The 12749-nt window shown below is 38.5% G+C and overlaps 1 protein-coding gene across 3 annotated transcripts in view; it reads left to right on the top strand.

Moving 5' to 3' along the window:
• Positions 1–12749, top strand: part of PIGK (phosphatidylinositol glycan anchor biosynthesis class K) — a 150204-nt gene that overhangs the window by 57660 nt on the left and 79795 nt on the right. For all 3 annotated transcript variants that reach the window (XM_060084670.1, XM_060084662.1, XM_060084655.1), the window contains exon 9: positions 12527–12699. In XM_060084670.1, the coding sequence (XP_059940653.1) occupies positions 12527–12699 (173 nt within the window). The remainder of the gene's footprint in view (positions 1–12526; positions 12700–12749) is intronic.

Genomic DNA, 12749 nt, shown 5'->3' with positions numbered 1-12749 from the left:
CACAGAAATACAAAAGATCATAAGAGACTATTATGAACAATTATATGCCAACAAATTAGACAATCTAGAATTGGATAAATTCCTAGAAACATGCAGTCTTCCAAGACTAAATCATGAGGAATTAGAAAATCTGAATAGACCAATTACTAGTAATGAAATTAAATCAGTAATCCAAAAAAAAGAAAAAATGCCAACAAACAAAAGTTCAGGTCTAGGTGGCTTCATAGGTGATTCTGCCGAACATTTAAAGAAGTTAATACCCATCCTTGTCAAATTATTCCAAATAAAATAATACACACTTTGGATAATACACACTTCTTCAGTTTGAGAAGAAAGAAAGAACACTTCCAAAGTCATTTTATGAGACTAGCATTACCCTGACACCAAAACAAAATAATTGATGCTATAAAAAAAGAAAATTATTGGCCAATATCCCTGATGAATATAGATGCAAAAATCCTCAACAAAATATTAGCAAACCGAATTCAACAATACATTAAAAGAATCATGCAGCATGATCAAGTGGGATTCATTCCAGGGATGCAAGTTTGGTTTAACACCTGCAAATCAATAATGTGATACACCACATTAACAAAATGACTGATTTAAATCATATGATCATTTCAATAGATGCAGAAAAAAGCATTTGACAACTCAACATCCATTTATGATAAAAACTCTTTACAAAGTTGGTGTAGAGAGAATATACCTCAATATAATAAAGGCCATATATGACAAACTCAGCTAACATTATACTCAGCAGTGAAAAACTGAGAAAGCTTTTTCCTCTACGATTAGGAACAATAACAGGGATGCCCACTCTTGCCACTTTTATCCATAGTATTGGAAGTCTTAGCCACAGAAATTAGTCAAGAAAGAAACAAAACTGAGTTATTTGTAGTGAGGTGGATGGACCTAGAGTCCATCATACAGAGTGAAGTAAGTCAGAGAAAAACAGATACTGTATGCTAACACATATATATGGAATCTTAAAAAAAAAGATGAACTTAGGGGCAGGAATAAAGACACAGACGTAGAGAATGGACTTGAGGACATGGGGAGGGGGAAGGGTAAGGTGGGACGAACTGAGAGAGTAACGTTGACAGATACACACTACCAAATGTAAAATAGCTAGCTAGTGGGAAGCAGCTGCATAGCACAGGGAGATCAGCTCGGTGCTTTGAGGCCACCTGGAGGGGTGGGATAAGGAGTGGGGGAGGGAGATGCAAGAGGGAGGGGGTATGGGGATATACGTATGCCTATAGCTGATTCACTTTGTTATACAGCAGAAACTAACACAACAATGTAAAGCAATTATACTCCAATAAAGATGTTAAAAAAAAATTAGGAAAAGAAATAAAAGGCATCCAAACTGGAAAGGAAGAAGTAGCAAAACTGTCACTATTTGCAGATGGCATAATACAGAAATCCCTAAAGACTCTACCAAAAAAAACTATTAGAGGGCCTCCCTGGTGGCGCAGTGGTTGAGAGTCCGCCTGCCGATGCAGGGGATACGGGTTCGTGCCCCGGTCTGGGAGGATCCCATATGCCGCGGAGCGGCTGGGCCCGTGAGCCATGGCCGCTGGGCCTGCGCATCCGGAGCCTGTGCTCCGCAACGGGAGAGGCCACAACAGTGAGAGGCCCACATACCGCAAAAAGAAAAAAAAAAAAAAAAAAAAAAACTATTAGAACTAATAATGAATTCAGGTAAGTTGTAGGATACAAAATTAATATACAAAAATTGGCTGAATTTCTGTACACTAATAATGAACTATCAGAAAGAGAAGTGATGAAAACAATCCCTCTTACAATTGTATCAAAAAGAATAAAATACCTAGAGATGAATTTAACCAAGGAGGTGAAAGACCTGTATTGTGAAAACTCTAAGCATTGATGAAAGAAACTGAAGATGACACAAATAAGTAGAATAAATCCATGCTTCTGATTTAGGAGAATTAATATTGCTAAAATGTCCATATTTTCCAAAGTAATCTACAGATTTCATGCAATCCATATCAAAATAATAAAGACATTTTTAAAATAGAACTAGAACAAATAATCCTAAATTTTGTACGGAAGCACTGAAGACCCCAAATAGCTAAAGCAATCTTGAGAAAGAAGAACAAAGCTGGAGCTATCATATGCCCTGATTTCAAACTATGCTACTAAGCTATAGTAATCAAAACAAGTGTGGTACTGGGAGCACCCTTCTAGTTGCTAGATGGGATGCTGCCCACCGAATTCATGAATAATCTAATAAAGCCAAATACATCTTCAAATTTACTTGGTTGACTTTTATTTTTTAATGGATGGGTGGCAGCAGTGAGATTTGAAGTGAACTTGGGATGGCTTTCAAGGAGCAGGAAACACAGGCATGCACCCTGTGAACCCTTTTCAGCTCACTCTCTTTCTTGCTGTTTCCAAGGGCCATTGATAAGTTCCTTTTGGTTGAGCTCTGTTCTTTTTGTGTTCGAGCTCCTGATCTAATTAGCTTTCCACAGTTCATTGTTTTGAGTGGAAAACTCCAGTCCCTTGATTCTGTCTCCACATTTGGAACTATGATGGTTTAATATGCACCTCCCCATTTGTTTGGAATCCTTTCCCAGATTCTCTGTTGAGAACTACTAGTTATAGCTGCAGTTCTCCTTTTGCTTGGAATCAGTCCGCAGTCCTCATTCTTTGAGGTTTGCTCGTTCAGTCCTTTCCCCAGTCTGTCTCTCTCTCTCTTTTTTTTTAGTTACCATGGGTTTCTGTTAATGTGTACACGAAGTAAAGCCCATTGCTAATGGGAATCTCAGAAGCCAAAAAGCTGCAAAGATTGGTGGGTACCAGACATTTAAAAGTTATTAGAGCGCTCATCACCTAACCTAAAGAGTCTCATGTTAGGATAAGTTGGTCACAGAATGGGTTAGACTGACATCTAGGTCACTCACCAACCTCAAGAAAACTTCCATGCAACAATGTACACCGTAAAACACCGCATCATTCCCAACCCTGCCACAAGTCCCTCTTAGGTATTAGTTTGACTGAGAAAACCAAAGGCCTAGCTAGAAGAAACATGATCCATTATGTCCAAATAGTTGAGCACACTGCCTTCCATCACATCTGCTTAGTTTATATTTAAGAACTATGAATCCTGGAAGCTGCAGTTATTTAACAAAATGGCAAAGTTTTACTAAAATCAGCCTAGAATTACATTGGCCATCAGGAGGAATGTCCCAAATAGGTAAGATCACTTAAAAACAAGGGCTCCCAAGTTAAACAAACCAAATGGAATACCTATTTTAATTAGTATGCAGAAGTCTCCAAAAGCTTTCAAAATTCCAAAATAACTTCATTAAAAGATTCGTTGCAAAAAACCAATGAAAAAGTAAAGATACAAAAGATATCTAAAGCAATGCCTAGGCCTCCCCATTTCACCTTCTTGGGGGTTCATTATCAAAACACTTGCCCAGAGATCAATGTTTCAGCTGTTATCAGCTGGGACACTGGAAAAGAGATTGTTCTCAAGGCTCTGTGCAAATTCTTCAACATCAACTTAAACTTCCATATGGGCCCCTCACAGAGTTGATGATACAGATTTTTTGGGTAAACTGCTAAATTATTCCCTTAAACACTTAGGGAACTGAAATTATTCAGAGTCTGGTAAGAATTTAGACCTTATACCTGAAGCTAGATATACCCAGAGGAAAAGAAACATTCCAACAATAGGTAGGTGGGTGTCATTCCTTTTTGCCAATCTCCAAACCTCCTCTCTTCATCTCAAAATACTTGTAGATATTGGGACTTTGGAAATAGAATTGTTCTGTACTTAATCTGTGTCTTTGTGATGTAGATTTCCTATCCCCATATTCTCTGAGACTTAAGAGCCATTCTTTGAAATGCAATTGTTTCTCATCAGAAAAGAAAAAAAAAAGGGAAGGAATATTTGGAAATTTGGCAGATAAAAAAAAATCTTAAGTGTCTTCTCCACAAATATTGGTAACTATGAGATCTCCCTTTGCATCTGTGTATCTCCTTATGTACGTTGTAGATATGTATTGTTTTTTTTAACCTCTAGATGGTACTGCAGAATTATTTTGTAGAAGAGCTCTATTTAGTTGGTTTGAAGACAAGCTTGTAACGATTGTGTTACCGAGTGCAAGCACGCTCTGCTTGCTGCACAACAGGCCCATAAATTGGGAGACAAGGTGTTGAGGCAAGGAATATGACTTTATTCAGAAAGGCAGCAGACCGAGAAGGTGGTGGACTAAGGTCCCCCCAAAAAACCATCTTATTGGGGTCTGGATGCTAGTTTCTTTTATAGAATCAGAGAGGGAAGTAAAGTAAGAAGGCAGAATAGAGAGGGAGAGGCGGGGAGGAAGTAAAGTAAAAAGGGCCATCAGTCTTGCAAAAACATCTGGAATGACCAGCCTCCAGGAGGGCATGTGTTAATTTCTTCTTTCTTGCAGCCATTCGCAGGTGGGTAGGGTTCCCTGCGGCAGGCCATTATGTATGATCATAATAACAAAAGCAAGGAAAAGCAAAGGCTAAAGTCAAAGAAACATATCCAATGTGGAGTCAAAATGGACATTCCAAAGTTGTCAGAAATACAACAGAAACTAACTGAAATGCTTTTTAAAATTATGTGATCTAAGATATCTTTTGTAAATAAAAGCTAGTTTAAGGTTGTTGGTTTAATTAAAGCAGAGATGTCTTTAGAGTTATCAGCATTAAATATAATACTTTTATTTTACCTAGACTTGCAAGAAAAATAACTGGATATGATGAAGTTTTCATAAGTAATCTAAACAATTGTTAAGAGCAAGTATTAAATAAATATAAGTAGGATAAAAAGTTTTTAGTTGAACTTTTCAAGTTCATTTCCCAAATCTTTTCAGTAACCTGAAACCTTAAAGTTTTGCTAAGATTAAGTGCTAGAAATTTATTGAATATCTAGATCTCCCCAAATAAGAAAAAATACTGAGCCATTAATTATTGAACATAGGTTTATCTACCTTTGGTTTCTTATTATAGAGAAACTAAAGATAAATTTGGGTTTATTAGTAAGCATGTGTCGACTGAAAAAAATGCACAACCAAAAAGTTGAGAATTATGTTTTGTTTGGCAGACAAATTGAGGACTTAAGCCCAGGATGTAGCCTTTCAGATAGGTCTGAGGGACTGTTATGCAGAGGTAAGGGAGGAGCCAGATTTTATAGGAGTTTTTGCAACAAAGACCAGGTAGTCAGAACATCAAAAGATTACTGTTAATTAAATAAAACCAGACATCTCAAATTAATGAATTTAGCACTTTTCTATGTATGGGAAGATGCAAGAGTCTGGGCTCATTAAAATCATTACTTTGATATGCACCACAGCTGTCTAGGGCCAGTATCCTGGGCTTTCCCATCCTGAGTCCCTTCAGGGTGCACCTTAGGGGGCAGCTGTAGTGGCTCGATGGCTGCAACATCCTTTGTTTACTGATATGGTAGGCAACATTATTCATTCACACTTGTTTGGTGCCATGCTGAGAAATTTTCTATGAGAAAGCACATGTTTCTAGAAATTATAAAAAAGTGTAAGTTCGCCAAGCTGTAATGCTAGTGTAAGAGATAGTCCACAATTGTTTACTTCCTAAATTTTCACTAGAAATTAAGGTTTTTAAAGGTTAAAAATTCTAATTATGCAAGTAAAGCTATTAGAAACGATATGGGAGACATCTCCATATGCAGGGAAAAGCAGGATGTGTTTTTGGCTAAGAAAAAGTATGAGGAATAAAGATGCATTTGTGTTAAGGGAAATGAGAATAATTTTGTCTTAACTAGAACTTCCGGTTATGAAGGCCAAACTAAACGTATATAAAAGGTTGAGAGAGAGAATTTTACCTTGTCTAATCAAGCTGGCTGAAATTGAATTGTTTATAAAGGTTTTAAAAATTAAGCTTTATTATCAATAGTGTACTTCAAACCAGAACTTAATTTTTTTCATCTGCTAAGTAGACAATATTGTTTCATATTGATCTGTGATCCTGTTTCTTCAAGTGTCCAAACCTTTTGGTGTCTTTGACAGACTTCCCAAAATCAGATTCTAAAACTGAAGTCTTTTGACCTCAGTTAACTTTCAAGTTTTTCAGAGGGTGCCTGGAACATTTCAAAGGATGTATTTCCTCTCCTTGTAAAAAGGAAGATGTTAAACTGATTAGGCTTATTTCATATGTTAAGTTACATGGGAAACATTGTCAAATAAGAAGGAACAAGCCTTCTTTATGCTGTGTCTATATAGGTATGTATTATAAGTGTTCCAGAGATCGCATAAAATTCTTGGAGTTCTGATATATCCGGGTGTATTATATTGTCTGTCATCAAAATTGAGGCTTACAACAAAGGACTGAACCTCAGTATTAGGGAGTTGCCCTCACTGGCTTTCATGCAAAGGCAGCAGCAATAGAGGCTTATAAAGATGGTAGCACATGTGGATGAAGTCCATTCTGCTTCTGAAAAACATAACCCCCTCATTGCCAGACTTTTGCCATCCTGATGTCCTTGTAACATGGCAACAGTTTGTTCCTGAATCAGAGAAATTAAGGTGGGTAAATAATGGCTGTAAACTGAATGACCAGTCAGGGCTATGGGAGAACCTAGACAGCGTTTGGTTCTTCCTGGCAAAAGTTTTTCTTTTTTTGCTTTCTTTTGCCCACCCACCAGTGAATTTAAGAATAACAATTTTTGTCCCTAGAGGTGGTCTCAGACCTCCTCTCTCTGGACTCCTTTAGCACCTACAACTGGACTTCATTCATTTGTCACTTAATATGGGTTATCGGTATGTTCTTGTTATTGTATGTATGTTTCCCGGATGGGTTGAAGCCTTCCCCTGCTGCAAGGTCAGTACCCTCACTGTGGCAAAGAAATTGTCAGAAAATGTGTTTCCCACCTGGGGTATACCTTCCACAATCTCCAGTGACTGAGGCACACACTTCACTGGGAAAATCATACAGTCTTTAATGAAAACCTTGCAAATTTCTTGGAATTACTACTGTCCCTGTCACCCTCAATCATCAGGCAAGGTTGAGAGAACTAACGGAAAAAACTGGATTCAAGCAGAACAAGAATTAATAACGTGGGACTGAATGAACTGATAAGGATGATTATAATTTTTATGACTGTGTGTTTAAAATATTGCGGGTTCTTTATAGTTTTTTTCCAGATTTAAAGAAATCTTTTCTCTTAAGCTATCAACAATTTGGTAATATATACCTTTGTGAACAAGGATGAAACATTTACTTTTTCTCCCTATCCGATCCCCAGAATTCAGAAACTCTCAGTGAATATTCTTATTTTCATGTTCCTTGTAACAGGACACAATTAGAAACATGGGCTATATTACCAAGGCTTTGACTGGAATGTGTACACAGACTCAGACATGACCAGACAGCTGCAAGAAACCACGTGGAAAAATCAAGCTGGTACTTTGCTTACAAAGTTCCAGCAAAGCAATCTTAAAAAAGAACTTATGGTCAGTCACTATTCTTGCTGCACTTCTATAAAAATCAGGCCAAGTTTAATACAGACAAATTAGTTTTACTATGATTATCTCTGGTTAAAAAAAATGGGATAATCATAGAGAGAAAAATTATGTTTGCACCTTTGTAGATAATAGATTCTAGTCCCGTTAATTGTTTTTGTGGTCAAAGATTCCTCTAGTTTCCTCAGATATCTGACATGACTTACCCAATAACATTTCCAGCTTTCTCTCACCCTTCTGATTTGGAATCACTAAGAACAAAGGCAGCCCTTGAGCCCCATTGGAAGGGACCTAACCAAGTGCTCCTGACCACTGACACTGCTGCAAAACTAAAAGGTTCTGAGCCTTGGGTGCACATCTCACAGCCAAGGAGGATTCCACCTGGCATCTGGTCCTGTACTAATGCTGGAGACCCCTGAATCAAACTGACAAGGAAGAGAAGTAGCTGACATTGATATAGACTGCTTCTGCCCACGATGACGGATCAAAACTTCATACTTTAACTAAAACCTTTTCCTCTTTGCTTTCTTTCCTTTACTCTGGAATTGACCTGGAAAGATAACACCATCATCCGTATCTCCCAGGCCATTGCTTAGAGGGGTAACCTCTCGAATTTAGAACAACTTTTTATTTCAGGTTAGGAGAAAATATAACTGACCCTTGGCTTGAATGGGCAAGTGCAACACTTGCAAATGAATCCATTAACAGTGCCACCTAAGTGGAAGTAGTTTGTGCCCTGACAGGATTTGTCTTAGTCAGTGATGGTTATTCTCCTTGGGCCTATGAATGCCTAGATGGCTGGTATATAACCAGGCAGTACCTATTAGGTTATCTAACTGTGCCCCTAACTGTTCTAGAAAGGACCTACCAGGAGGCATTCATAATTCAGAATCGCTTCCTTTGGCAGGGTCAATTTCCCTGATGAGGAGTAAATACAAATGAGAATATGATCAGAAGCCTCTTCTTAACTCTTGAAAGTATTGCAGAATCCACTGCTAAAGCATTAGCTGCCCAGAAAAGATCCTTAGACTCTGTGGCTAGAGTTGTTCTTGATTATAGAATAGTCCTTGATTATCTTTTAGCTGAACCAGGAGGTGTCTGTACTGCGGCCAATGCCACCAACAAGATTGACATTTCTAGGGAAGGTGAAGCTCAGTCACTGAGCAAACCACTTGGCTTAAAAGGGTGACTCCTTCAACTGGGTCTTTCTTTGATTGGTTTGGGTCTTGGGGACCTGACTCTGAAGTGCCTTCCAAGTACTGGGAATTATCCTGCTTATAATAATCATAATAATCCCCCTGGTGGATCGTATTCTCTCAAAAGCTTTCAATTCATGTGCGCAGCTGCTAACTGCCAGGCAAATGATCTCCTAAGACTGGAAGGTCAGAAATGAAATGAAGAGAATGACCAACTTAAAATTTATGAACCTGGAACCATGACCTGTGGATGTTACGGGAATTAAGCAAAAAATGTTTTGGGTGCTCTCTATCCCCCATCCCCCTAGAGGCAATCTGCATGATAAAACCCTTGTCATTCCCTCCCCCCACACCCCCCAAAGGAAGCCTGGCCTAAAAAAATCTTTTCTTTTGCTAATAGCTCCCTGACTTTCCTCCTATAAAACCTATTTTGTACAACTCAGAGCACCCTTCTAGTTGCTAGATGGGATGCTGCCTGATTCATGAATTGGCCTGTTAAAGCCAATTAGATTTTCAAATTAAAAAAAATAATAATCGTATGGTACTGCACAAAAACAGACACATAGAACAATGGAACAGAATAGATAGCCTGGAAATAAAGGCATGCTTGCTTATATGGTCAGTCAATATACAACAAAGGAGGTAAGAATATAAAATAGGGGAAAACACTCTCATACACCCCAGTGTTCATAGCAACATTATTTACAATAGCTGAGATAAGGAAACAACCATAAGTCTCCATCAATAAATGAGTGTGTAAAGATGTGCTATATATACAATGGAATATTATTCAGCCTTAGAAAAGAATGAAATTCTGCCATTTGCAACAACATGGATGGACCTAGAGGGTATTATGCTCAGTGAAATAAGTCAGACAGAGAAAGACAAATACTGTATGCTATCAATTATTTGTGGAATATAAAGAAAAAAACAGAAGTAGACTTATACAGAGAACAAACAGATGGTTGTCAGAGGGGTGGGTGAATGGGGACACGGGTGAAATAGATAAAGAGGATTAACAAGTACAAACTTCCAGTTAAAAGTAAATAAGTCATGGCAAAGTAATGTACAGCATAGGGAATATAGCCAATAATATTGTAATAACTTTGGTGACAGATTGTAAGTAGACTTGCCATGGTGATCATCTTGTGATGTATAAAATATCAAATCATGGGCTTCCCTGGTGGTGCAGTGGTTGAGAGTCTGCCTGCCGATGCAGGGGACACGGGTTCGTGTCCTGGTACGGGAAGATCCCACATGCTGCTGAGCGGCTGGGCCCGTGAGCCATGGCCGCTGATCCTGCGTGTCCGGAGCCTATGCTCCGCAACGGGAGAGGCCACAACAGTGAGAGGCCTGCGTACTGCAAAAGACAAAAAAAAAAAAAAATCAAATCACTATGTGGTACATCTGAAACTAATATAATTGTTTCAATTATAATTCAATTTTTTTTTAAGTGGAAGGTTTTTTTTGTTTTTGTTTTTTGTTTTTTTTAGCAGCAAAGAAGATAATACTTATTTAGTGTTTGACAAGCTCATTCAACTACTTTTCTTTTTCTGCTTTCTTCTGCTAGTACCTAATAAAACCGACCAAGTTGCTCATACAGGAATACCTTTGATATATCTCAAACTTTAATTTTATCTTGTTTATTTTGTTTTATCTTTTGTTTATTCAGCCTTCTGTCTGTTTTGTCCTTATTTGACTAAATTAACTTTCTTGATCTTCCCCCACCTTTTTTTCCTTCTTTGCTTCTTTTTTTTTTTTTTTCCAGTACGCAGGCCTCTCACTGTTGTGGTCTCTCCCGTTGTGGAGCACAGGCTCTGGACGCGCAGGCTCAGTGGCCATGGCTCACGGGTCCAGCCGCTCCGTGGTACGCGGGATCCTCCCGGACCGGGGCACTAACTGGTGTCCCCTGCATCGGCAGGCGGATTCTCAACCACTGCGCCACCAAGGAAGCCCTCTTTGCTTCTTAATTTATATCCTGAGCTCTTCTTTGTATTTCTTGTTACTGCTTTCCTGAACCTGGAAGGCAGTATGATGTTAGACCAATTAATCTCTTTGAGCCTTAGTTTGAAGGAGAGAATAATTTTTGTATACCTCAAAGTTGTTGGTAAGCTTAAATGAGAATATCTGCAAACTGCTTAACACAGTGCTTGGAACACAGTTTCATAAATTATAGTTGCTGTGCCCTTCCCCATCCCTATACTGTTATGTTGGTGATTACCTACGCAGATAGTCTTGTCCCTACAGGTGGGCAAGTGCTGTGGGCTCTGGGTCCTTACTAGTGGGCCTGTAATGGTTTCCTTCATATATGCTGGGCTTCTGCCAAATTGAGTTCTTTGCCTTAACATGTCTCTGCAGCTGCTCCTTTATTAGGAATGTTATTTCCAAGCTAATCTTCCTTTTCCTTCAGAAAATAGCTAAAGCCCCACTCCTTTTTTCTTATCCTCAAACACTAAGAAGTTTATCTTTTTCTGAATTAGAGCCTGTCCCTTTTTTTTCTGCCTTGTTATGTTTATTCATCTCTGACTAGACTTAAAGCCTTGAGGAGAGGACCCAAGTCTCATCAATTTTTGTATCCCCTATGGAAGGTAACCATATGAAGTGTGTATAATTGACACTTTTTTTTTTTTTTTTTTTTTTTTTTTTTTTGCGCTGCACGGGCCTCTCACTGTTGTGGCCTCTCCCATTGCGGAGCACAGGCTCCGGACGTGCAGGCCCAGTGGCCATGGCTCACGGGCCTAGCCGCTCCGCGGCATGTGGGATCTTCCCGTACCGGAGTACGAACCCATGTCCCCTGCATCGGCAGGCAGACTCTCAAACACTGTGCCACCAGGGAAGCCCTAGTAGACACTTTTTATGCTTTGCTGAGTGAATGAACATGTGTCTGGGGTTAGCAGACACTTGGTCCTGTCCAAAACGTCCATGCGACATTTGGCCCACGCCAAAAGGTCCTTGAAATTTGGTCTTGTCCAAATGTTCATGAGCATATTTGGTTCATGCCAAATGGTTTTGGACAGGACCAAATATCAAGGACCTTTTGGCATGGACCAAATGTCCTGCAAAGGTCCTTGGTAATGCACTGATGTGGAATATCAGGAATAAGATTAACATAAAAAATATTGTGAGATCTGTGTAGTGGTGAAGTTGTAGTTTTCAGACTATTCTCTGGAGCACTATAGTGTATTGAGGTGCTTTGGGTTTGTAATTTTTATCATGGATAAACTAGGAAAGTTACTTGATTTATAGAATGGTTTTTGTAGATTCACAGCAGGAGGATGAGGGGGATAGCTAGCGAGCAGGCTACGCTTAACTTCCTGCAATCCAGAGCAGCTCTGGTTTCATCTTTTTTACATATTGAGCTACTATGTAATATTTTATTTGAATTTAAAGTTTGAATGAAGGGTCATGATTACAAAATGTTACAAAATTACAAAATGTAAAAAAAAAATGCTCTGGTAGAGCATTCCACTGAGATGGATGTAGATACAGAAAAAAAGCAATTCTCTTGTCATAGTGTTGCCTATGAGTTCTCATAAATAAGTGTTCAAAATAAACTTTGTAGCATATGATTTAAAAAAGTGAATGTTTTTTTGTTCCCTTGCCAGCTTCCTGTTTTATTGATAACCTATTCTAATGTCTGTAAAGCTTCTTAAAGTGTCAAGCATTACGATAGCAATGAAACTTTAATCTTTAGAACCAGTAGTTTCTTTAGGTTGGGAGAACTTTGAAGATATATTACTGTCTACTATATTGTATTAATGGATTTAATAAAAGTTGTATGAATATGTAAGCATGTGTATTTATTATTGTTGTACATATTTTTTTCAGTTTCAGGTGTGCCCCAAAAGTCTATGTGTGTCTACTCCTGGACATCGCACTGATCTTTTTCAAAGGGATCCTAAAAATGTCCTGATAACTGATTTCTTTGGAAGTGTACGGAAAGTGGAAATTACAACAGAGACTATTAGTTTGCAGCAAGATTCAGGAGTCATGGAAAGCAGGTATTCATCTTAAATTATTATTTGAATAGAGTATTCTAGTCTCATGATTT

The sequence above is a fragment of the Mesoplodon densirostris genome, chromosome 2 (assembly GCF_025265405.1).
Source record: "Mesoplodon densirostris isolate mMesDen1 chromosome 2, mMesDen1 primary haplotype, whole genome shotgun sequence".
Classification (NCBI taxonomy): domain Eukaryota; kingdom Metazoa; phylum Chordata; class Mammalia; order Artiodactyla; family Ziphiidae; genus Mesoplodon; species Mesoplodon densirostris.
Note: the sequence above shows the minus strand (reverse complement) of the source record. Positions and strands in the feature narration are given on the sequence as shown.